The sequence below is a fragment of the Ailuropoda melanoleuca genome, chromosome 13 (assembly GCF_002007445.2).
Source record: "Ailuropoda melanoleuca isolate Jingjing chromosome 13, ASM200744v2, whole genome shotgun sequence".
Classification (NCBI taxonomy): Eukaryota; Metazoa; Chordata; class Mammalia; order Carnivora; family Ursidae; genus Ailuropoda; species Ailuropoda melanoleuca.
The window spans coordinates 14,192,882-14,219,680 of record NC_048230.1 but is presented as its reverse complement, the minus strand read 5'-3'; the positions used below and the strand labels follow the sequence as shown (position 1 = coordinate 14,219,680).

The window sequence follows — 26,799 nt, the reverse complement described above, 5'->3', positions numbered from 1 at the left end:
CCCTAACAATCATCTAAACCAACTATCAATTTTGTAACTAGAGAATGTGACATAGCAGAAGGGGAAATGACTCACCCAAAGCCATATAAGGACAGAAGCAGGGACTTAATCTACCACTCTGGCAACAAGTCCAGAGTTCTTACCTCTCTGGTGGCCAAAAAGAGGGCAACATTTTGAAGTTTTGACCAAAAAAAAAAAAAAAGCCAGCATTTTTTAATTGCTTTAAATCCAAAAGACAAATCTATCTGCTTCTACAAAGAAGGGTGAAAGGTACGGGAGGGATCAAAGGACAGTAGTGAATAAATGAACGGGGAAAAGAGCCATTCAGTTGTTACTAATTTTAAGAGCTATTCAGATCCCACAAAGGGCTCAGAGTTTGGAGTTTTGCCTTCCATGACTGCAGCAGGACCATGTATTTAACCTCGAAAATGGGAAGAAGTGGTTCTGCTTTACTCGGTCGATGATAATACATCAACCAATCACTGCAGTTTCCTCGTGCATCCGCCCGCAGTCACAGGGTGTTTCCTGCTGAACCTGAGTGTCTCCTCCTAGCCACATCAGCCCCTCAAAATCTTTCCTTCTGAGCCTTTCCCAGAAATAGGTTCTTGGTGGAAGCTGTAAAACACCAGCTCCTCCAAGCAGAACAACTCCAGAGGCCAATGCACTTGGCAGGTAAGACTCATTAACTTTAATCTTTCCTGATTTCTGCAAAGTTGATGATGAAATTTCCTAAAGTCTTCTTAGAAATCTTGGTACTGCCTTTGGACTTGTCTTCATTGGGTATTTTTCTGGTGCCAGATTTGGCTGCCACCACGGCAGTTCATCCCTGTTTGGTATAAGGGCGAATGTAATTAAATCCACTGTGGGGCAAGGCAGCTTTTCTGAGTCTGAAAACAGTCACAGAATCATAAACTTTTAGGTCTGGAAGGTACCATAGACCTCTCATCCATCCTCTTTAGAAACTGAAGCCTAAGAGATAACACAGAGAGTTGGGGATAAATAGTAACAGAATGATTCTCCATATGGTGTTCTTGAAACTAATGTGATATCCTGTGACATTCTAAATTAGAGTGAAAATTTTGCTGTGTTTTAAGGGTTCCCTAAGTGGGGGCTCTCAGATCTTTATCTTGTTTCCAGCATCGCATGCCTGCTATTTCTAGCATATCTGAACCAATTGTCCCTGAATGTCTCGTCCCAGATGTCTTCAATGCCCTTGTGGACACCTGAATCCTAATCAGACATATGAATTGCAACAATATTAAATGGGCTTCACTTTGGGAGAATGGAGTGGTTGGATTATACTGTGTTTTATGTGATTGGGTGTCCCAAACCCTGTGGCTGAGGTGTGGGATTGTTTCTTCTAAAGAGATCTCGATAAGAATTTTCTCCTCACTATTTTCCTCTTGATCCTGGGGCTGCTCAAAGTGTTATGGTGTGTTTGTTGGTTTTCCTACTGGCTCATCCCACCACCTCAACAGAGCTCTTGTCACTCATGGAAAGGATCCTGCTAATTCCTTCCCTTCTCCGGCTTTCCTGCAGTCCCTCTCAGTGACTTCTAAGCAAATCTGAAAGCCTGTCTCTGGAAGGCCTTGGTACTCAAGAGTGTGGTCAGCAGACCAGCAGCATCAGCATCACCCTGGGGTCCCATTGGAAGTACAGGCTCTCAGGCCCCTTCTATGACCTTCTGAGTTAGAATTTTCATTTAACAAGGTCTCCAGGTGATTAGTAGGCACATTGCGTTGTGGGCTAAGGGACCACCCTCACCCTCTGCTCCCTCCAGATGCTAAACGTCTCTTCCCTAGGAGTTTCATTCATTCAACATATACCCAACACCTATTATGTACCAACAGTAGGCTTGGGCATGGGAAAAAACAAAAGTAAGTAAGACCTAGCCCTTGAGGAGCTCATGGTCTGATAGGGGAAGCAGACATGAGAACAGTGATACGGGATATAAGTAGAGTGCTAGGAGAGGACAGGAAGGTGAATGACCTAGCTTTGCCTGGAGAAATCTGCTGTCCACTTCACAGAGAGGGTAGCATTTGGCCTGACTGTTGAAGAATAAATAGTTCATCGGGCTCTGCAGAAGAGAGTGTGAGTAGAGGCAAGGAATTGGGGACCAACCTGCATTAGAGAGGCAGAGGCTGTGACTCTGTCTCCAGATAATGCTTCAGGTCACAGGGAAGCCTCCAGGCTTCCAAAGGACTTGGAAAATGATTTCTTCACTGAGCATGATGACAAGAATGTGAACAAAATATCCAAACATCACAGGAGCCTCTTGCTGTCCTCTTACACTCTGAAGCCCCATGTCCTTCAACCTCTGCCCTGCTTGGGTCTGGCTGCAGACAGTGTACCTCCAGGTGTCCAAAGATCCTCCAGGATCTTTTAGCACATCTTTTTTCCAGTGCGGTGGCATGAACTTGCATTTGCCTGGCTCTGCTTTCTGTCCTACATCCTTCCTTCAAACACACCAGGGAAACTGGCCAAGACATGGAAAATAATTTGACTTTGGCCTTGAGATCCCTTCCCTACTTCCCAGTGAGGGGAGCATAAAGGGGGTTCCAAGGAAAGGAGAAGAGAAATGAGCATTGAAGTTGTTTTTCCTGTTCAGATTTCTCAACTGTCATGTCTTCAGCTATGATATTTTTTCTTCCTCAGTCTATCTCAGATGATGCCCTTCTTCATAGACTAACATTTTACTTTTTGTTTTTAATTTATTACTAGTCATTGGAAGAGTAGTCTAATGAATACTTGTGTGGCCATCAGCCCTCTTTAAAAAAAACCAATGATATGGTTGTTGCCAGGGGCTAGGGGAAGAGGGAAAAGGGAGTTGGTCTTTAGTGGGTATAGAGTTTCAGTTTTGCAAGATGAAATAGTTCTAGAGATCTGTTGTACAACAGTGTGAATGTACGTGTCACTACTGTACTGGAAGGTTAAAAGTGGTGAAGATAGGAAATCTTATGCTATGTGTTTTTACTAGAATTTTAAAAAATATATGATACTTTTTTACTGCAAAACCATCATCTTTGTGTGCCTGAAAGGGCAAATTTCTGCTGACTCAATGGTCCCCTCAAGTCACAAAGAGGAGGACCACGGTTCTACTTGAGGTCATAGAAGTGTAAGACAGGATCCCACTAAGCCATCTGAGAACTCCTTTTGGAAAAAAAAGTGCCAAAGAGAATCTTGGCCAGAAAGATATTTATTCATACTTTTCCTTGTTTTCTATAGTTAGCTTACAAAAAGTATATTCAACAAGATAAAAGTTGGGAGGGGAATCAGAGAAGGGACAGAGGGAAAGATTGGGGGAGTGTTAGACCAAAATTACCTGGTGTAGATACACAGTTCTCCTCTGGGCTGGCCTAACTCAAGGGAAAGCATCCGGAGGGTGTCCAGAAGACCAGCTGGGTGGCCTCTTGGGCAAAGCTCCAGAACCTCAATTTCTCGTAGCGAGCTTCAAGTAGATATGGAGGGGACAGCCAATCTGAGATGTTCTCCCTGGTGTGTTTCTGGAGTCCAACCAGTGAATGCACACAGAGGGGAGAACCCGTGCCCACTTGTGACACCTAAGAGGCCTGTCAGGAGTATGGTCTAAACACAGCATCATTCCATCTGCATGCCATGGGCACTTCGCTGGGCTGGAGCTAGACTCTCTCAAAAGATATTTTGCTTCTGTTCCACCAAGCCTCACGAACACTCTAAGCCCCAAAGCCCCTCATCAGCAAACAAAGCTGCATGAATTTTAGTTTGATGACTTAGGTTCAGGGTTAAAGCTCACAATGAAGGGGTTAATCTAAGAGCTGGAATCACTCCAGGTGGCCTGGAACAAGCTGTAGGCTCAGGGGAACCCTGAGCTTTGTCACAACTTCCATTCTTATGCTCCCATCAAATTGGCTCTTCGAGGAAGGGGGGAAGCCCCTGCTGATTTCTGAAGGGAGGAGCTGAGTGTCTGCTTCTCAGTCACACTCCCCTGATGCAATACATCCGAAGGAGGGAGGGGAACTCCAAAGCCGTGTTCCAGGTTTGGTAACAGCATTTCTCACATCTGTGACAAGACAGGTGCAGGATCTCAGGTCACAGACTGTCAGGGCAGAAGCAGACATCCTGGGTCACTTGGTCTGACTCCCTCACTTGGCAGGCCAGGCGCCCAGAGACGTTAAGTAACCTGCCCGATGTCACAGAGCTAGTTATAGCAAACGCAGAAGCACAACTCAGAAACTCCTGACCCCGAAGCCTGAGTTCTTTCCCTTCCAGCACCGCCTCTTTCCGTGTCTGCCAGTACCTGGCATGGGTCTGCATGGATGGTAGGTGCTTTGTTACTGTGGTTTCCCCTTCTCTGCTCCAATGTGAGGACATCTGCTGTTCCCTGGGCCTTCTCTGCTTTACCATCCCCTTTCTGTGACTAAGTCCCTCCCATGCGAGCTCTACAAGGCTCACACATGATCCTGGGTCTCATTTCAGCAATGCGGGTCCTCCTCCATCTCCCAGCCCTTTTAGCTTCCCTGACCTTGCTCCAGGCTGCAGCGTCGGCAGCAAATGGTAAGTGTCTCCCTGTATGGGTTTTCTGGGGCTGCTGTAACAAAGGACCACAAACTGGGTGGCATAAGACAACAGAAATTAAGGGGCACCTGGGTGACTCGGTTAAGTGGCTGACTCTTGATTTCGGCTCAGGTCATGATATCGGGGTCCTGGGATGGAACCCCACATCGGGCTCCACGCTCAATGGGGAGTCTGCTTCAGGATTCTCTCTCTCTCTCTCTCTCTGGCCCTCCCCCCACCTCTGGAATAAATGAATCAATCTTAAAAAAAAAAAAGACAACAGAAATTATTTTCCCACAGTTCAGGAGGTAAGAAGTCCAAAACAAAGGTGTCAGCAGAGTCCTGTTCCACTGAAGGCTCTAGAGAAGAATCCTTCCTTCCCTCTTTTTAGCTTCTGGTGGCTCCAGCAATTCTTGGTACTCCTTGGTACAGCTGCATCAGTCCAACCTCTGCCCCTGTCTTCACACACTTCTCTATGTGTATCCTCTCCCCTTGCTGAAAGGCCACCAGTTACTGGATTTAGAGCCCACCCTAATCCCGTACCCTTATGACCTCATCTGAATTAATTACATCTGCAAAGACCCTATTTCCAAATAGGGTCACATTCTGAGGTTCTAGCAGGACATGTATTTTGGGGGGGGACACCATTTAACCCACCAGACTTGCCCTGTTCAGAGAATGTGTCCTGCCCACCATGCTCCAGACCCCAATACAAGTGAAAACAAGAAGCAATCCTACCTCTACCCTATGCCATCCCACCTCTACCCTATGCCATCCCCTTCTCTACTTTGGGGCCCTGATCAGCTAAGTCCTCTGATGGGCTTAAGCATCTGTCTCACCAAGAACCAGAAAAATCCCCACAGCCCAGTAGCCCGAGCCAACCTGAATGGTCACCCACCTTAATCCCAGCCCTGGGTATTCTAGCAGACTCCTGGGGAGAAATTTTGACATCTTAGCAAGGCTCAGAGAGTATTCTTCCTATTCTGTGCTTTTTTTTTTCCTTGAGGATTCTTGTGAATGTTTCCTAATCTCAATCTTCTGCCTGCTCAGATTTGAGGGGTGGGGGTAATGGCTGAGAAAGAGGGAGACAGAAGCGGAGGGTATCTCGAAGGAATGGTGTCAGACGCTCTGTTCCTTGCCCCTCCGCCTCCAAGCACCACCCACCACGACTGCTGCCATCTCCGACGCTGTGAGTCAGGTCAAGGTCCAAGTCAACAAGGCCTTCCTGGAATCCCGGACCAGGTACGTGAGAGGTGCACACAGCCTACCGCCCCTCCTAGGCTTCCTGGTAGTGACAAGCACACCGGGCTGGCCTGAAAAGCCCCGGGCAAAGCAGTTGTAAGAGCTGCACCGCCGCCTCCCCACCTCCTCGGCTCACCGCATGGGGCAAGGAGAAATAATAGCTCACGAGTCCTAAAAATCCTGAGTCTGTAAGTCACCTTGAAGAGAATGTCTGATCTAACCCTATAAGTACGTTCTTCCACGTGGCCAAATGTTTCCCTGGGTCATGCATTCCAGAGTCTCAGAAAGCTTGTAGGTACAATTTCTCCATTCCTTCAACTAATATTGACTGACGTCAGTCCGGTTCCCTGGGAGCAGAATCTGAGAAGTGGACTCACGTGCAGGTGGCTTATGAAGGCGTGCTCTCAGGAAAGCCGTGGATCAAGTGAGGGGACGAGACGGAGAGGTCAAAGGAAGAAGTGGAGCAAGGATTGGCTCAGTAATCACACCAGAAGGGTTCAGCTGTGAGCCTTCAGCAGCTGCATCCAGGGTGGCTAGGGCTGCAGCACCCCAGCCCCATAAAATGATCCAAGGGTGCTTGGGGACCCCACGGGGTACCAGCAGAGTGAGCCCCCCTCCAACCACATGAGGGGCTGGGATCTCTGAAATAAGCAACGCAGAGCGGGTCCCTGCCCTCAGGAAGCTCGCCCAGCTAAAGGCAGACAAACAAGAATAGCCATTGTGTTGAGCAGAAAGCAACCTTATTCCTTCCTCTTGCCGTCCCTTTGTGCTAGAACTGGGGCTTCCTTCCTCCTTGGCCTTTGAATATACTCCCAAGCAGTCCCAGAACTGTTCTGCTGACTTTTAGATGACAACATGTGCTCTGGTCACTTCTAGGCCCAAGAACAGTGTCCTTTCAGGAATTCAAATGTCAGCAGCGTAAGGAGACCGAGCCCAGAGCTTCTCACGTCCCTCAGCTCAGAGCTGCATTAGGCTTACAGTGAGAGAGGGAGCACGGTCTGCTCATCCCTCTTTCCTGGGCTCCTCCCTCTCCCCCAAGCACAGGTTTCTGACTCCGTAGGGGTTAAGTTGGGGAAGGGAGGAGAGATGCCAGAGGCAAGGTCTAAGTCAGCTCACAACTTAGTGCCTTGGGGGAGTCAGAAGCTCTTCCCCACCTCGGGGCACTTGTCAGCTCTCTTGGAGATTCTGCTGCAGCTCCCTGACCCAGAGAAGTTTCTGGCCAGTAGCTTACAGCTCCAACCCTCAGCCCAGAAGCATCTGGCTCACTGTCTCACCTCCCCGCACCCTCCTGAGTCAGGTCCCTTTTCAGCAGGCTCCAGAAGACTAAAGGCTTTGCCCCGCTGCCAGAGGATGTGTGGATCTTGCCCAGGGCTGCCCTGTCTGGCTCACTCTCTCAGGTGCATAGTCCAGCCACCACTTCTTGAGGCTCTTTGGGCAGGTATCAACCACTGGCCATGACTCTAGGACACACAGTCAGGCCCTCCTCTTGAGGTCCTTGTCACCAGAATTAATGCACAGAGGAAGCCCCATGGTGGCAGCAGGGAAGTGCCTGGGACTTCAGCAACCATCTCCAAATGAACATTCTCTCTCCCTCCTTAACTTCAATCCTTGTATAGCCCCAAGGTGGGGATAGAGTAAAAGCCAGTAAAAGCCACAAAATCAGGGTTCCTCACCTCCTTTGCAAGTTGTGCACAGGATGACCAGGGCTGCTTTGAGATTCATCCCCACTGGTTAGTTCTTGGACTCGGGGACCTCATGGAGACATAAAGAATCACACAGAAACATCTCCTTACATGAACACAATCCAAGGAGTCATGATTTATGAAAAGGACAATGAGGGAAATACACAGAGCAACGGTTGCTACTCTAGGTCAGGGATCAGGGAAGCCTGCTGAAGATGAGAAGCAGCCAGCCATGTAGAGAGCCAGCGGGATAGCATCCCAGGGGCTGGGAGGGGCAAAGGTGCTAAGGCAGCAAAGAGGCTTGGGGGGCTAAGAAGGCCAATGCTGGTGGGGGTGGTTGGCAAGGAGGAGCGCATACTGGTGAGAGAGAGAGGTGGGTCCTGAGGGCCATAGAGTCAGAAAGCAGATTAGTGGTTGCTGGAGGGAGAGGGGGAGCAGGGGAGGAATTGGAAGTGACCCCAATGTTTGGGAGCTAGACAGAGGCAGTGGGGGCGTGACATTCGGAGCACGTGTGCAGTAAGCAGGTGGTTCAGCCCTGTCCCGGGGTAAGCCAATGAAGGGCTTTACCACGCAGAGCGCCAGGGTCTGCTTTTCCTTCTAAAAAGTTCACTGCAGCAGCTGCGTGGGGACGGACAGGAGACGGGGAGGGGGATGGGAGCAGGGGCAGGAGGCTGCTGCAGCCGTCCAGATGGGACATGATGGTGGCCAGGGTGAGGGTGCAGTCATGGAGGTCGATAGACTTCTTTCCAAACCCTGACTGCCCCACAGAGCCCAGCCCTGAGCAAAGTAGGAGACAAGTCCCTTGGGGGGTCTGCCCTCAGGCAGGAGGGCTACGCAGAGCTCAGGGCAGAGGAGGCGGGAAGAGCACGGAGAACCTTGCATGGGACCTTCCCGGTGGAGCCCTCCAAGGCCCAGCACCCGACCTTATTTCTGGGGTGGGGGTTCCCTTTGGGTTCTGGCTCATGAGGTTGATGGCGCTGATGCCAACACACGTGAGCATTTATTCTATGTCTGAAACAGGTCCGGGCACTTTACACTCCCTCCTCCCCACAGCCCTACGAAGAGCTCATTCGACCTATATGAAGTCGCTTGTTGTTGAGGTCAAAATGATTAAATAGCGTGGTTCAGCCCAAGGTTACTGTCATTATCCTCATTTATGGATAAGGAAGCTGGGTACAGAGAGGTTGAGTAACTTGCCCAGAGGCACACAATTAGTTTAGTGGCAGGCATCAAAACAGGAGTCAGAACAGCCAGAGTTCAACTCTTGTTTCATAAGCTCAAACTCTAGGCCAGTGCTGGCCAATAGAACGTTCTGTGATGATGAAACGTTCTATATCGGTGCCGTTCAATACAGGAGCCATGAACTACATGTGGCTCCTGAGCACTTAAAATGTGGCTAGTGCCGTGAGGAACTGAATGTAACTTCATTTTAATGAAGTTCCATTTAAATAGTTACACGTGGCCAGCGGTTACCATATTGCACAGGGCGACACTCTGGGCCACGGGGCCAGGCCGTCTCTGCCACAGCAGCCAAAAGACAGTCGGGTTTCTTTTCTTAGGTTCTTTTTTAATTGAGGTTGGGGGAGGCTGGTCAGGGTAAGGCCTGCTATTAGGGCCCAGTCATCACAGTTGTCCTTGTGCCTGTCCTGCGTGCCCAGGAAGTCCCTCGACTGAGACACCATGCCCCCCATTCTTGAAATAGGTAAGAACCTGATCCATAGTGACAGCTCAGGTATTGCGACCAGTGAGCTGTCCCCCCAAAACCAGAGCCGTCTTTTGTGAGAATCTGAGCCACTTCCAAAATCTCAGAGTCTTAGAGCCATAGACATCCTCTCACAGAACCCTTCCTCTCCCACCTGAGGGGACTGAGGCCCAGGAAGGGGGTGGTGGATTCTCACGGAGGGACTTTCCTGACCCCACCTTGCACTCAGTCACCTCTGTGTGTCACAAACTTCTTAGTTTGTGCAGGGATTTGGGCTTCTCATTTTATACATTTACACATGGGAAATTAAGAATAAAAAGGCTGAACATCGTGCCCCAAAAATGGTCCACAAGAGGCCGGATGCTACAGCCCACATCCAAACAAACTCCACACACCCCTAGGGCTACATGCAATTGAGGATGTTTCCATGGGAAGAACTACAGGCCCGTAGGCTTGTTAGTCCTAGAATTCTCCGTCCACACGGTTTGATGAGATGTCAGCTACATGGGCAGGTGTTCCTCAGTCTGAATCAGTACATCTGGGCTTGGGTGCTTTTAAGTTTCCCCCACTGAGTCTGACCCAGCCAGCCCGGCTACAACCCTCTGCCTCTGATTCAGGAAGCGCTCACCTCCATTGGTCTGCCCTTTCTCAGAACCGGACACACTCAGAGCACACTGTAACTTCCTCCTCCCAGAAGAGATTTTCCAGAGGCATCCGAAGGGAAATGAGAAAAGAGCACAGGGAGTGCTTGTCTCCTGCATGCTGCCCACACCCCCTGTGTCTCCTCCCCAGACACACATCCCCTCACACCCCTTCTCCAGGGTCGGACTCGAGGGGCCAGCTCATGACTCTCCCATTGCTCTCCGCCGTAGGCTGAAGACGGCCATGAGCTCTGAGGAGCCCACCACGCGACAGCTCTCGGAATACTTCAAGCATGCCCGAGGCCGGGCGCGCACAGCCATCCGCAATGGGCAGGTGTGGGAGGAGTCCTTAAAGAGACTGAGGCAGAAAGTGGCCTTGACCAATGTCACAGGTACGGAAAACCCACTGACCCTCTGATGGCAGGAAGGGGCCATCTCTCTGCAGGAGAGAGCAGGACACACCAATAGCTGCATTCCCTATTAGGGGCACCTCGCAGGAGGGACCCTCCCGGCTTCTCAGGGCCGTGTATCTGCAGAGCGAGGAGGGGCAGAGAAGACAGCTATGCCAGTGTGGGGGTGTGTTTTGCCAAGAAAGGAATGCAGGCCCAGCACGGTCACGTTGCCAACTCCAGATGAGGGGACATTCATGCTCTTCGTATAATGCCATCTGTAAGGCCTCTGTTCAGAGGAAGTGCTAAAGTCAATAAACATGAGCTCCCTGTCCCAAACCACGGAGCCACCATTACAGTCTATAAAGGAGACATTTAAGCCACCTGTATCAGGGGATTTACTGGGATTATGTCACAGGAGATGAGATTTCCATCTTGTTTGGGGTAATGTGGAGCTGAAACAATGAGGTAATGGATTGATCATGACCTCCTCCAACCCGTCCACTGCCCCCCCCGCCCCCGCCACCGGCCAAATGTCATAGCTCTTCAAGGGTTTTGTCCCGACCAGAAAAGAGCCTGCAGGTTCTCCCTGGGAAAACATCCAGTCCGGGAAGGTAACTGGCCTAGGACTTGGGCAAATTCCAAAGTTCCAAAAGAAGAAAACTGGGACAAGGTGGGGAGAAGTAGGAATCGCTTTGAGACTCTGAGGTTCCCTTGCCTCCCTCCCATGCAGGCACCAGGATGCACCATGGGCTGCATTAGGAGGTTAGCGGTTCCCTCCATTCCGTGCCTCGCATGCCTGAAGCCCCCCTTTATGTTACTTCTCCCAAGAGCTCAGGGCTGCTCACTTGAAAATTCCCTATCCCTTCCCAACATCTTCCTTATCTAGATTCCTGCTTGCTTGGTACTTTAGATGTCAGTGGAGCTTTAGAAGAAAAGCGGTTTTATCAAACAAATTCATAATAACAGGTGCTCGACCTCTCAGGGGCATTTTCATTCTAAAAGAAAGATCTGTTGATTCGAATGACCTGCTAAATAAAGAATCATTAACAGTTCTGGGGAGTTTCACAATAACTATCTGTGTGGCCTCGGGCAAGTCTCTTGAGCACTGTGGCCTCAGTTTCTTATTTGTAAAATGGGAATTAAAATTCCACTTTAATGAGTTGTCAGGATGAACAAGAAACCACCTGACAGTTCCTTCCCTAGAACATAAACATGTATTCTAAGAAATGTAGGTTCACCTCTGGTTTCGGTGTCCTGCCTCCCCCAAGTGCCCCAGAATGGAGAAAGAACTCAGCCGCTTGGTGTCCCTTCTGTTTCAGACCCCAGTCTGGACTTGACTGCACTGTCTTCGGAGGTGGGTTGCGATGCCCCTGTTGCTGTGGTGAAATGTGACGAGGACAGTCCTTACCGAACCATTACAGGAGACTGTAATAACAGGTGCGTGGGCATGGGCAGGTGTGGGGGACAGCCCCTCCCGATGGCCATGCCCAGCCCACCCGCTCCTGCTCTGCCCAACCCAGCCCAGCCGGGGGTTTGGCCGCTTGGGCGTTCCAGGCAGAGCCCCCACTGCCTGACCCTCCTGGGCCTGCGGCCCCCTGGAAACCGTCCTATTGGAACCCTCCCCCGAACTCCCCCATCTTCTAAAAGGGCCCCTGTATCCCACCGGCAGCGCAGCCCCGCGCCTTCAGGGCGGACGCAGTTCAGAAACCCCACATTCGAGAGGCCTCTCCTCCGCGCCCCGTTTCCCGCGGAAGGCTCCGACTGCTGCCGCACCGGGCTCCACGGGCTTGGCAGAGAAGCCGAGCCCGCAGCGGCCGGGCCGAGGCTGAGCGCGGGTCTTGCTCGGTTTCAGGAGGAACCCCGCCCTGGGCGCCGCCAACAGGGCGCTGGCGCGCTGGCTGCCCGCCGAGTACGAGGACCGGCTCTCCCTGCCCTTCGGCTGGACGCCGGGGAGGACGCGGAACGGCTTCCCCGTCCCGCTGGTGAGGGCGCGCCCGGGGTGGGCGGGAGCCCGGAGCACCAGGGGCCGGCAGGGCAGCCAGTGGGGCGCGGATACGCCCCCAAACACACGTGGAAAGGAAGGAGAAAGGTGGAGGGCAGAGGGTGCGAGGCGGGGCCGCAGCGGGGAGATGGAGATTTGGATTGGCTCCCCGGTCGTGGTCTCCAAAGTGCCACCAGAGGGCAGCAGAGCCCGGAGCCCGGAGCCCAGCCACGGGGTGGTCGCATCCGGGCTGCCCACAGGCCAGATACCCTGGGGTGTCCCGGGCAGATGGCCTCCCTGCCCCATCCTGCCCGCGCCTGCCCCGCCCCCGCCCCTGGGGTGCATCAGCTGTTGCTTGCCCGGAGGTCCTATCTGTGCGCCTCATCGGAGTTGGCAGCCCCTCCCCAGAGCCCCTCTCCTATTGCCAGACACCTGGCACCTCAGTGACACTTCAGGAGCCTTTGTTTTCCCTTTCCATAGTGAAAAGGGCACTGGCCTGGCAAGCCATCAAGTCACACACACCCGTGTTCAGGCCCACCCCTACCCCTTCGTATCTGCAGGACTGCTGGGAATTGGCCTTGCCTCTGCAGGACTTAGTGTCCTCGCCTACAGGATAGGTGTAATGCCACCCACCTCACAAACTTGTCATGGGGATTAAATGTACCGGTCATACCCGAGGTACACAGCAAGCTGCATTTGGCTCTGCTCCTCAAAGCACTTCTTCCTCCAATCCTTCCTCCCCTTCTCTCTCTGCCCACAGGCCCGCGAGGTATCCAACCAGATCCTAGACTACCTGAATGAGGAGGGTGTTCTGGACCAAAACAGGTCCTTGCTCTTCATGCAGTGGGGTCAAATTGTGGACCATGACCTGGACTTTGCCCCCGACACCGAGCTGGGGAGCAGCGAGTACTCCAAAGCACAGTGTGACAAGTACTGTCTCCAGGGAGACAACTGCTTCCCCATCATGGTAGGCCCCTCCAGCTGTCTGTGACAACCCTCCCGCCTCCCTGCCGGAGCAGACATTCCCAGCTGATCAGCCAGGTGCCCAGGATAGCTCTCCAATGCTGATTTGATGGCTTCCCAAACCTCACACACCCATTCATTCACCCATCCATTTAGTCCACAAATAGACATTAATTATCAACTCCATGCCAGGCAGCGTACTAAGCACTGGGGATCCAAACACTGTTCTTTTCCTCAAAGACCAAGAGCCTCTGTGGGAAATGGACAAGGAAGCACTAAATGGCAAAATTGGGGGAGCTCTGGGGAGGGTCGTCTCCGTGCCTGGCCCAGGGGCATTGGCATCACCTGGGGACTTATTAGGAGAGCAACATCTCAAGCCTCATCCCAGACATGAGGAAGCAAAGTCTACATTATACCAGAATCCCCAGGAGATTCTTTTTACACACAGTGAAGTTTGTAGCACACTGCTGGACATCACCGTGGGGTCTGGGAAGGCTACTCCCAGAAAGAGCTGCGATTTGATGGATGAATCCGAGTGAGGCAGGGATTTGTGGGGCTTTCCAGAGGGAAGAGAGGAATTTGCCATGGTGGCCCATTTTCTTCTTATTCATGGATTTTACAGTTAGAGAGTGATTTATTCACTCGAATCAAGGCTATGTGCTGTGGTATGAAGAACATAAGCTGTGGACTGAGGTCAATCTAGATCGGAATCCCATATGTTTCCCTTCCAGTTTCTAAGTTCTTAGGCAAATTACTTAACTTTTCTGAGCCTCAGTTTTCTCACCTGTAAAATGGGACTGAATTATCTACCTGACAGTTTTTGAGGACCAAAGTGAGATAAGGTATGCATAATATATAGCACATGTTAGGTCCAAAATAAATGAATGGTAGCTGTTGTTAGTAGTGATTATTAACAGAGCCTTTCCTAGCTCATGTCCTGCTTCCCAGGGCAGGGATCTCAGGACTCCCTCCCCACCAAAAATGTGGCACCTTTGCTATGAAAGATTGAATAATTCCCCTCAGCCTTTTTATACAGTGGGATGTAATGAACTTCAGGACATTGTGGCCCAGGGCGTACAGCGTCAGCAGGAGGCATCTGGAGTCAGTATCTGGTCCCAGGGTCCCAGGAGGGCTCCATCAGCATCTTTGCTGGCTGCATCCAGACCCGCCTTGGGGAGAGGTTGCCAAGTCCCAGCTGTACCACCTCTGCACGGTCACCTACCCCCCAATCTCTCCACAGTTCCCTCCCAATGACCCTAAGTTGAGGACTCAAGGCAAGTGCATGCCTTTCTTCCGAGCTGGGTTCGTCTGCCCCTCTCCACCTTACCGGTCCCTGGCTCGAGATCAGATCAACGCTCTGACCTCCTTCCTGGATGCCAGCTTCGTATACGGCCCCGAGCCCAGCCTGGCCAGCCGCCTTCGCAACCTCAGCAGCCCACTGGGCCTCATGGCTGTGAACCAGGAGGTCTATGACCACGGGCTGGCTTACCTGCCCTTTGACATCAAGAAGCCAAGCCCCTGTGAGTTCATCAACACCACCGCCCTAGTGCCCTGTTTCCTGGCAGGTGAGTCTAGGCTGGGAACAGAGGGACCGAAGGACTGGGAGCAGAGAGAGACCAAAAAAGTACTAGGCAGCTTCCAAGGAGGCTTTGCCACTGCCTCTTCTCCTGTGCCTTCTGGAAAAAAATGCACACCAAGCCCCCACTGCCTCTGGCGCTGGTCCAGGACTGGCAGAAAGGCCCAGATGAATACAAAATCTAAGAACATGTGTTCTTAGAAAAACATGATAAAAAAAAATTCAGTGCAGAGAAGCACAAATAAGAAAATCCACAAAACCCCGCCACCCACAGATAATCATTAACATTTTTAATGCCCGTTTTTCCAGGTTTTTAAAAAAAAATCTTAGATATAGTTCTACACTGTTTTACACAATTGGGGTTATACTATCAGTTATGTTCTATAACCTGATGTCTTCATTTAATATATCACATCATGAATTATTCCTCTACAACATGATTTTTACTGGCTGCCTGGTATTCCATGACATATATTATCATAATTTATTTTATCGACCCTACTTGGAAGTATTTAAATCATTTCTAGTTTTTCTGCGATTTATTGCTGTTTTTTAGGTAATGAACATCCTTGTTGATGAATCTTTGCACTGATTTTTAATGATTTTATTTTTTTAATTTTTTATTTATTTTTTTAAAGATTTTATTTATTTATTTGAGAGAGACAGAGAGAGCACAAGCAGGGGAAAGGGACAGAGGGAGAAGCAGGCTCTCTGCTGAGCAGGGAGCGCAATGCAGGACTCGATCCCAGGACCCTGGGATCATGACCTGAGCTAAAGGCAGCCGCTTAACTGACTGAGCCACCCAGGCGCCCCTCGTTTTTAATAATTTTATGAAGATAACTTGCTAGAGGAGGAAGTTCTAGATTAAGAGGAATGCCTATTTTTAAGGCTTTTTATTCTCTCAGCACAAATCCCCCCCCCATAAACCTGTGCACAACCAAAGCCCCCCAATTCTGTTCATTCCAGGGGCCCATGCCCCCCTGATCTGCCCTCAGGCCCTCTGCCTTGGGCTTCTGGAGACCTCTCCTCTTCCAAAACTCCACTCTGCGGGACAAACCCACTGCCCACCCAGACGTGGCAGAAAGCCAGTCCACAGGCCCAGACCTCTTGGGTGGATCTCTTGGATTCCGTGTTCACACGTATCTCACATCAATCCAGTTACAAGACCTAACCCTTTCCTGTTTTCCACAAAAATATCTGCAAAGATCAAGCGTTTGTGAATTTAACAGACTTTTCCTGAAGATTAGAGGACACAAAGTTTCCCCTTGTGAAACACCTGCTCTTCTTCCAGTTAACTAACCCCCACCATCCTGTGCCTCCCCTCTTTCCTTTCTCCCAGCAGCCCCATCTCTCGATTCTTCTCCCATTATTGGATGGAGAAATTCTACCCTACCCACGTGCCTGCCCTCAAACCTGCATTCCTAAAGCTTTCGAAGTTGCTCCACCCAAAAAGCCCCTGTTAATTTGTACCACCCCATTTTAGAGGGCAGTTGGGGTTGTAATTAGCAAAATTTTACTTTTCAATGTCATCTGCAGTTTTTAGCACAATCTTGTGCGGTCCGCCTTATTGTCCCCAATCTCAGAGACTGAGGCTTAGAAGTGCCAAGTAACTTGTCCAAAGTGACTCAGCTAAAAACCGTGTGTGTGAAGCTGAGATTGAAACCTATGAATCCCCACCCCAATCCCTTTTTCCACTTGACTTCCCTTAGGTTAACTGGAAGGAGGGGCTTAGGAGAGGGTCCCTCAGGGGCACTACTATCTATTTCTTTGTGCAGGTTACTGGGTTCTGGGGGCTGCTCCAGGGAACCAACCTTCCTGCCTTCTGGGCTTTCAGGAGATTCCCGAGCCTCTGAGCAGATCTTGCTGGCCACTTCCCACACCCTCTTTCTCCGAGAGCACAACCGGCTGGCCAGAGAGCTAAAGAGACTCAACCCTCAGTGGGATGGAGAGAAGCTCTACCAGGAAGCCCGGAAGATCCTGGGAGCCTTCGTGCAGGTACGGAAGCCCAGGAGCACTGCCTCCCACGCCCACCTGGCCACAGCCCCTGGCTCTGCCCCCTTCTCCGTTTCCCCACCTCCACTTCCCCTTCTCTGCCTCTGCTGTTTCTTTCCCCCCCTCCCTTTCGTGTCTTTAGTTCCTCTGCCCCAAAATGAATCCCCGGATTCAGAGTGCCGGAGAGTCATGTTATGTCACTCAGGTGCCATCACTGGGGCCAAAGTCTCTGTCACTCCTGGGACTGTCACTCAGCATCTAGGTGGGTTATTTCAATTGGAATCTCTTCTTTTTAAGGTCTTCACACCCAAGTCACAGGTTACAAGCATTGTCCATTGCTATAGTAGGTTGGCTGATTGACTAGCTAGAATTAACTGGGCATGTATTTAAGCATTTTTTTTTAAAGTTTGGGGACCTTTTTTTTTTTTAAGATTTTATTTATTCATTTGACAGAGAAAGAGACAGCGAGAGGAGGAACACAAGCAGGGGATGTGGGAGAGGGAGAAGCAAGCTTCCTGCCGAGCAGGGAGCCCGATGCTGGTCTCAATCCCAAGACCCTGGGATCATGACCTGAGCCGAAGGCAGACACTTAACGACTGAGCCACCCAGGTGCCCCATTTTTTTGAAATAAGTACAGATTCTTAGGAAGTTGTAAGCCAACAGCGCATGCACCCAGCCTCCCCCAGTGCTGACGTTTTCCATGACCATGGTACAACATCAAAAACAGGACACTAACATTGACACAAACCAAAGGTCTTATTCAGATTTCACCAGTTAGAAATGCAATTGTGTGTGTGCACGTGTGTGTGTGTCTGTCTGTGCAATTTTATCACATGGGTAGTTTCATGTAATCACCACCACAATAAAGATACTTCACTCAACCATCACCACAAGACTCCCTCCTGCTACCCTCTGACAGCCACACCCACCTGCCCCCTTCCAGGTCCCTATCCCCTGGCAATCATTCATCTGCTCTCCATCTGCACAGTTATATTATTTCGTGAATGTTCCATAGATGAAACCATGCAGTATGTATCCTTTCGAGATTGGCTCTTTACATTTGGCGTAATTGCCCTGAGGTCCACCCAGGCTGTTGCAGGTGTGAAGTCCCTTCCTTTTCGTTGCTGAGTAGTGTTCCATGGTTGACTTAACCATTCACCCATTGAAGGACATTTGAATTGTTTCCAGTTTGGGGCTTTTAGGAATGAAGTTGTTGTGCACATTTGTGTATACGTTTCTACACAAAAGTAATTGTTCTTTCTGTGGGATATATGCCCACAAGTGAAATTGCTGAGTCATATTGAGGGTCCATTTTTAGTCTTAAAAGGAACTGCCCGTCTCTTTTCCAGAGTAGCTGGGCCGTGTTCTGTTCCTGCCAGCCATGAGTGAATGATCCAATGTCTGCAGCCTGGCCATTATTTGTTGCCATCATTGTTTTTTCTTTTACCCTTTCTGAAAGGTATATAGGGACATTTCATTGTGGTTTCAATTTACATTTCTCTAATGGCTAGTCATGTTGACCATCTTTTCCTGTGCTTATTTGCCATCTGTATATCCTCTTTGGTAAAATACCTGTTCATAGGTTTTGCCCATTTTCAAATGGATTATCTTTTTTTTTAAAGATTTTATTTATTTATTTATTTATTTATTTGGCAGAGAGAGAGAGACAGCCAGAGAGAGAGGGAACACAGCAGGGGGAGTGGGAAAGGAAGAAGCAGGCTCCCAGCAGAGCATGGAGTCTGACNATTTATTTATTTGGCAGAGAGAGAGAGACAGCTAGAGAGAGAGGGAACACAGCAGGGGGAGTGGGAAAGGAAGAAGCAGGCTCCCAGCAGAGCATGGAGTCTGACGTCGGGGCTCGATCCCAGAACCCTGGGATCATGCCCTGAGCCAAAGGCAGACGCTTAACGACTGAGCCACCCAGGCGCCCCTCAAATGGATTATCTTTTAATGTTAAGTTTTGAGGGTTCTGTACATATTCTAGATAACAAATCCTCTGTCACATACGTGACTCATAAATATTTTCTCCCAATCTCTCTTTCTCTTAACAGGATCTGTTGCAGGGTAAGAATTTTTAATGGTGATGAAATCCAATTAATCCTTTTTTTTCTTTCTCTTTGGTGTTCATTTATAGATAATGTGTCATTTCTCTTTGGTAATATTTAAGATTTTTGTGTTTATTTTTCAGAAATTCAGTGATAATGCATCTCAGAGTAGACTTCTTTGGATTTATTATGTTTGGGAGTCTTTGCTGGGTTGTGCTTTTGGTGTCAAGTCTCAGAACTCTTTCTCTGGTCCCAGATCTCAAACATTTTTCTCTGGTTTTTCCTAGAGGCTTTATAATTTTATGTTTTCCAATTAAGTCCATGATCTATTGGGGGTTAATTTTTGTATAAAGTGTGAGGTGTAGGGTGAGGCTCATTTTCTTTGGCCTATGGATGTCCAATTGCTCCAGCGTCATTTTTTTGAAAAGGCTATCTCTCCTCTATTAAATTGCTTTTGCTCCTTTATCAAAAAGTGTTTGTGCATTTTTATGTGAATTTATTTCTGAATTATCAATTCTATTCCATTAATCTATGTGTCTATTTCTATATCAGCACCACAGTGTTTACTGTGGCTATCCAGTAGGACTTACCATGGGGAGCCACAATTCTTCCAACTTTATCCTTTTTCCAAATTGTTCTGACTATTCTAGGTCTGTCCCTTTACTATATATTTTAAAATAAGCTTATCTACGTCTACCAAAAAAAACCAACAACAACAAAACAAAACAAAACAAAAAAACCTTGTTGAGATTTTGATAGGAATTGCATTAAAATTTAGGGAGAATTGACAGCTTTATTATGTTGAGTTTTCCAATCTATACATGCAGTATGTCTAAGTGTTCAGGTTTTCTTTGCTATACTTCCCCAGCATTTGGTAATTTTTATCATACAGATCCTGTACATGCTTTGTTATATTTATACCTGAATATTTTATTTTCTTTGGAGGAGTCATAAATGGTATTACTTTTTTTTTTTTTTTACTTAGCTTCCACTTGTTCTTTATCAATGCATGAAAATACAATTGATTTTTGTATGTCGATTCTGTATCGTGGCCTTGCTGAATTCAGACAGTTCTGGGAGTTCTTCTCTGGAGTCCTTAGGATTTTCCACACAGAGAATCATGTCATCTGCAAATAAAGACAGTTGTGTCTCTCCTGTTGTAATCTATATATTTTTAAAAATTTCTCTCTCTCGCCCTGTTTCAGTGGCTATAATTTCCAGTGTTGTGTTGCATAAAAGTGGTGAGAACAGACATCCTCGTCTTCCCAATCTTAGAGGGAAAGCATTCTATCTTTCACCATCAAGTATAATGTTGGTTGTAAATCTTCTGTGACTGCTTTATGAGGTTGAGGAAGTTCTGCTCTGTTGTAAGGAGAGTGTTTTTCATGAATAGATGCTGAATCCTGTCAAGTGGTCTTTCTTCATTAATGCGACTTTTCTTCTTTAGCCTATTCCGCTTGCTTCGGGTTAATTTTGCTCTTCCCTCTGGTTTCTTCCAGCACTTGGAAAATGCCGTGCCCCTTTCTTCTGGCCTCCATGGTTTCAGATGAGAAGCTCCCCATTATTCACATTTTTGTTCATTTATAGATAATGTGTCATTTTTCTTTGGCAATATTTGAGACTTTTGTGTTTAGTTTTCAGAAATTTAATTATAGTGCATCTTGGAGTAGATTTCTTTGGGTTTGTTATGTTTGGTATTCATTCATCCTCTTGAATCTGTAAGTGTATGTATTTCATCAATTTTGGGAAGTTTCCAGGCATTATTTCTTCAAATACTTTTTCAGGCCCACGCCTTCTCTATTTTTGGGATTCCATCAATATGAATGTTAGATCTTTTGTTATTGTCCCGTAGAGCCCCGAGGTTCTGGCTTGATTGAGGTGTTTGTTTTGTTTATTTTCTCTCTATCACTTAGGTTGAGTAAATTCTATTGATCTGCCTTCATTTCCACTCTGTCATCTCCACACTCCTGCTGGGTCTTCCGAACAAGTTTTTAATTTTAGTTTGTATTTTTCAGTTCTATCATTTCAATGTTTCTTTTTTATAAATTCTATTTCTTTGCTGAGATGGTCTGTTTTTTGTTTCAAGGTAACATAGTGGATTGTTGAAGCATTTTTATGAAACTGCTTTAAAATCTTTATCACATAACCTCAGCATCTGATTCATGTATTTATTGGCATCAGTTGACTGTCTTTTCCCACAAACTGTGGCTTTCCTGGTTCTTGGTGTTATTAGTGATTTTCAATTATATCCTAGACATTTTATTTTATTTTTTTTAAAGATTTTATTTTTTATTTATGTGACAGAGAGACAGCCAGCGAGAGAGGGAACACAGCAGGGGGAGTGGGAGAGGAAGAAGCAGGCTCCCAGCGGAGGAGCCCGATGTGGGGCTCGATCCGGGAACACCGGGATCACGCCCTGAGCCGAAGGCAGACGCTTAACGACTGTGCTACGCAGGCATATCCTAGACATTTTAGTTATTGCATTAGGAGACTCGTGATCCTATGTAAGTCTGTTTGGGTTCAACATGTAGGTCTGGCATTCTTTTGTGGGCTTTCGTTCCAATGAGAGTTTAGTTTCCCGAGCCCTTGCAATGCTATTCTGGTCTGCTTCATTCTTCCGGTGCTCCTAGGGTTCCCACTCAGTGCCTACTGATGCTGTCTGCAAGGCAGGAAGGCACTTTCCTGGCTGCCTTCTGTTGTAGGACGTCATCCAAATAATGAAACGTATCTACCTAAAGATGATCTGAATTAAAGTTTTATATTAGTTTGTTCAGGCTGCCACAATAAAATATCATACACTGGGGGGCTTAAATGACAGAAATTTATTTTCTCCCAGTTCTGGAGTCTGGAAGTCCAAGACGAATGTGTCAGCAGGTTTGGTTTCTCCTGAGGCTTCTCTCCTTGGTGTGCAAATGGCTGCCTTCCCTCTGTGTCCTCACATGGTCTTCCCTCTGTGTGTGAGCCTCCCTGGTGTCTCTCTCTCTTCTTATAAGGACACCAGCCCTATTGGATGAGGGCCCCACCCTTATGACCTTGTTTAACCTCAATTACCTCTTTATAGGCCCTATGTCCAAATATAGTCATATTCGGGGTTAGGGCTTCAACATATAACTTTGCTAGAGGACACAATTCCATCCTTAACAAGGCTTATTGGACTCCAAGAAAAAGAAATCCATTCAGGCTAATTCAGATGTTTAGTATTAGTTCAATCCTATACATATGTCAGATGGAAGCTGATAAAGGTTTCTTCTGGAACCCCAGGGCAGGGAGTGTAGTTGGGCCTAAGCAAGGGTTAGAGCCAGAGACTGGAAACCATCTGGAATTAGGGCAGCTACTTTCACTCTGCCTCTCTTTCTCCATGCCTTTCTCCACTTCTCTATTGTTCTCCACTCTCTTGTCTCTCTCTTTTTCTCTGTCTTTGTCTTCAGATGGGTTTTCTCTGCTTTTCTGCACATGATAGCAAATGATCCCCCACATGGCCCCACCTGTCCCCTCAGATCAAGTGCCATCAAACAGTCTAGGACAGTTGCATCCAAAATCTAAATTCCTGAGAGCGAGTATCTGACTAACCAGCTTGGTCTGGTGCCCCAGCTGGGCCAGTCCACTACGGCCAGAGGCAAGTTTCTGTCTCTTGCTGCCTCACAGAGTCTGAGAAGCAGGCTGCCTGCTCCAAGGATGAAATCCCCACAGCCTATGCTGCCGAACAAATTGGAAGCAACCTAAAAGTAAAACAATAAGAGAAGGATCCATGAATGCAATAGAATATTATGCACATTTAATTACATAATAATTGTGAGCTAGGTAGAAACATGAGAAACTTGAAGCAAAAAAGCAAAATACAGAAGTATGTTTTCTCTAGTATTACAAGTGTGTAAAAATATGTATTGTATAGACAAAGATTAGAAAAAAGAAAAAATTCACATAATTATTGCATTACGTGGTGTCATGATTTTTTCTTTTTTCAAATTTTTCTCTAAGTGTGTTAGCTCATTGCTTTGAGTAAAACGAACTGCTCTCTCTATGGTACATCATTTGTCCCAGAGTTGGAGATGAGGTGAACTTACCCTGTGAACCATTCCTGTGGTTCATCATTCCTTTGGCCCTGGTCCTATGGTGAAAAGTTGAAAGATGTGACATCATTATGTTCAAGTGACACACAAGGACTGTCACTTTAGCTTCAAGGTCATAGACCTGGAGTGGAGATGACAAAGAGAGTACATGTCTAGTGCTGATTCAAATGACTGATCAGTAGGGCCCATGTTGAGGCAAATGATGAGTGACCAGCAGAAAGAATGTCATGATCAATTAGCAACTGCCTGCCATGGTCACGGGAAGGGAAATGGGCATATATGCTATCCATTTGCCCTCCTAGATTTTTGGCTCTCATCCCTCTTGACCACAGCTTCCTCCAACCTCACTCTGCAGAGGTCTAAGTGTTCTTCCATCCTTTGCTCATGACATGTTTCTCCCCCCAGATTATCACCTTTAGGGACTACCTACCCATTGTGCTCGGTGATGACATGCAGAAATGGATCCCTCCGTACCAAGGCTACGACAAATCTGCCGACCCCCGAATTTCCAACGTCTTCACCTTTGCCTTCCGCTTTGGCCACTTGGAGGTCCCCTCCACTGTGTCCCGCCTGGATGAGAACTATCAGCCGTGGGGTCCAGAGGCAGAGCTCCCTCTGCACACCCTCTTCTTCAACACCTGGAGGATAGTCAAAGACGGTACGTCCTTTTAGGGAAGCACTGTCACCTGGAGGTATCACGCTGCGGTCTGCTTCTAGGGAAGCCTGGCTTAGAAGTCAGATGCCAGGAACTTCCCAAGTGACATTGGTGAATTCACCTCACTGAGCCTCAGTTTCTTCGTTTGTAAAACAGGGACAACAATGATACCTGTCCCACTAGGATATACAAACAATTCAGTGGCATATATGTGGAGAACACCCTACAACAGTTTCTGGCACACAGGAGGTGGTCAATAGATATGAGTTATTGTTCTTTCTCTCCTCTGGCCTCCAAGGTGCCTGGGCTTTCCCTGCCTCAGGCTTCTCTGACCCCTGCAGAAGGAATTCATTGCTTTGGTAAATAAATTGTTCTTTTCTGCTCTCCGCTTGGGCTTTCCACCTCCATCAAGTGCCAAAGATTGGGCCCAGCTGCCCTTTATCCTGGGCTGGACTGCATTGAAACTGGCTTTACGTAAGGCCTGACAAGCTAGGGCCATTCTTTATAGCCTTCAGCTACCTCTCCCCATGCTTCAGAGTTCCTCGGGGGAACGTGTAGAAAGAGAAAAAGCCGACTCTCTGAGCCAAAGCTCAAAAAACTCCCAAGCTTATATTCCTGCCACCATCCCAGGAAAGCCCCATTCCCCACCCCCATCCGTACCCCCTGCAGGCGGTCTAGATGCCCTCAGCCCCAGCACACCCTGCAGGCTGCACCTTGCTCTTCGCTCCCAGCTGCCAGCCTGAGATGCTCAGTTGGCCCTACTTTTACCTGAGAGGAAACATCTGGCAGAGGGAGGGGTAGCAGTGGAAGACGGCCTCACCCTACCCCGTCCCCAGGATGGCCTCTGGGTCTCCTTTGCAGGTGGAATTGACCCTCTGGTGCGGGGCCTGCTGGCCAAGAAGTCCAAGCTGCTCAATCAGAATAAAATGATGACAAGAGAGCTGCGCAACAAGCTTTTCCAGCCCACTCACAAGATCCACGGCTTTGACCTGGCCGCCATCAACGTTCAGCGCTGCCGGGACCACGGGATGCCTGGTGAGTGGGCCTGGGGTCCTGCCTGGCCCAGGGAACTTTTCCTTACTTTCTGAGTTTCCTGGGGACTCTCTTTTATAACCCTGGGGATCTGACCAATTCTACAGCGGAAAGCAGAGATGCCAGTTTTTGAAAATTTATTTAGTTCATCTGTGAAATGGAATCTTCCATTCTCCCTAATGCAGAGATAAGTGAACATATCTAGTACCATCTTGGAGCTCCTCAAATGAACAAGAGGCCAACAACTGATTGTCAAGCTGGTTTAAAAGCCCAGAAAAACATTAAGAAAGGAAAATAGAGAGAAACCAATGACTTTTGGACCTTTCTTTTGTACCCACGAAAGGCAATTTAATGTAATAATTAAGAGCCAGATGGGCTGGGTTCAAATCCCTGCTGTGCCATTTGCAGTGACGTGACCTTAGGCAAGTTACTTAACATCTGTGTTCTTCAGTTTACACATTTATGCAGGGCTTAGAGTAGTGCCTGGAATAGCAAGGACCATATGACCTGCCAGCCCTCTCAAGCCTAAAGTAGCACAAAGACAAAATAATGGAGCCCTGCCCACCCCGCCCAGAGGCTATGAGCCCAGACTTTCTGGAGCTGATGGAGCTGGAGCCGGTATGTCCCCAAGGGGGGCTGTGGGTGAGAAGCCCCTGGGATGAGACAGCTTCAGCCCCTCCGCCCTAGGGTACAACGCCTGGAGAGGCTTCTGTGACCTCCCGCAGCCCCAGACCCTGAAGGAGCTGAATGCTGTGCTGAAGAACAGAAGGCTGGCTAAGAAGTTACTGGATCTCTACGGGACCCCTGACAACATCGACATCTGGGTTGGGGGCGTTGCTGAGCCCCTGGTAGAGAGGGGCCGGGTGGGGTCTCTCCTGGCCTGCCTCCTGGGGAAGCAGTTCCAGCAGATCCGTGACGGAGACAGGCAAGTGAGATCTTGTGAGCAGGGCTGGGGAGAGCAGACCCTTCTCTATGGGCGCCCCAAAGTCCTGTGTGAGGACTTGCCCAGACCTCAGGGTGCTCCCAGCCACCTCCTTCCTCCCCCTTGGGCACAGGGGGGCAGGGGGTCCACCCCTGGGCTGTGTGGACAGACCCTGCTTCTGTCTCTGCAGATTCTGGTGGGAGAGCCCTGGGGTCTTCACTGAGAAGCAGCGGGACTCTCTACAGAAAATGTCCTTCTCACGCCTCGTCTGTGACAACACCCACATCACCAAGGTCCCACGGGACCCATTCCAGGCTAACAGCTACCCCCAAGACTTTGTGGATTGCTCAGCCATTGACAAGCTGGACCTTTCACCCTGGGCCCCCGTGGAGAATTAGGGGTCCAGACTTCCCAGCCTCCCACATTGTGCAGTAGCTCTCCCTTTGGTCCTTGATGCCATTCAGCTCTGCACCCCATCCCCGCCCTTCTTTTCAGCTGGGTTTCTCTTTACTCGCCAGATGCACACCTCGCTCAAGCCCAAGGCCAGCACCTCAGCCTTCCCAGCTCCTCCACCTGAACCCCGCTGCTCCCACGCCATGCCCTCTGTCCGTGGGATGTCGCCCATCCTCTCCCTGCAACATGTCTTGTCTGAGGCCATTGTCATTGTGCTCTTATCTTTCCACCTCTCCTTTCAAACTAGACTGTAAGCTCCTCGAGCCAGAGACTTCAGTCTGCTTCCGAGTGTCCCCCGTGCCACCCAGCATGACACTCAGCACAGAGCAAGTGCTCAATAAACATCTGATGATTGACTGAAGATGGTTGCAATGACACTATTCCCTTCCAGAAGGCAGCCCTTGGAACCACTGCCAAATAAGTAACGAGATGTGTAGAGTGCACACCGTCTTACCACTAAGATGCTGTGTGCACGGGTCCGTGGGGTGAGAGGTATGGTGTGGTGAGATTTCAGAGTTCTCAGAAAAAAGGAAGAGGCAAGGGGCTCCTGGGGAAAGAAACAATAGCCATAGGGAGGCAAGGGGGTGGGTTTGGGGTGTGTCAAGGGATCAAACAGGGAGGACGTCCAAGCCTGGATTCCCCTACAGCTAAAGTTGATTTCCCCTCCAGAAACCCTTCTGGGAGCTACCCTCTTCTTTGAGGGCAGTCCTTGGACCCTGTGAGACCTCTGAAGGGGCATCTCCAGAATATTCCTTGCACTGCTACCCAATACATATTCATGTGTTCTTTTAAAAATGACCCTCCGGGTAAGGTTGACCTAGCTGGCACCTCCAGGTCCCCTGACTGGTGGAGTGGGGGTGGGAGGCACTTAGCCATCCTGTGGGAAGAGCCCAGGAGCCTGAAGACCTGGGCTGTCGT

At 48.8% G+C, this 26,799-nt stretch overlaps 1 protein-coding gene across 1 annotated transcript; it reads left to right on the top strand.

The window, feature by feature from the left end:
- The first annotated feature begins 271 nt into the window (after window positions 1-271).
- LPO (lactoperoxidase) lies at window positions 272-26,236 on the top strand. Its single transcript, XM_002929399.4, has 13 exons — window positions 272-672; window positions 4,456-4,533; window positions 5,688-5,775; window positions 10,032-10,192; window positions 11,512-11,629; window positions 12,045-12,174; window positions 12,934-13,140; window positions 14,377-14,701; window positions 16,547-16,707; window positions 23,225-23,477; window positions 24,336-24,509; window positions 25,194-25,431; window positions 25,619-26,236. The coding sequence occupies exons 1-13, from the start codon at window positions 660-662 to the stop codon at window positions 25,824-25,826; spliced, it is 2,154 nt and encodes a 717-aa protein (XP_002929445.2). The 5' UTR covers window positions 272-659; the 3' UTR covers window positions 25,827-26,236.
- The last annotated feature ends 563 nt before the right edge of the window (window positions 26,237-26,799 follow it).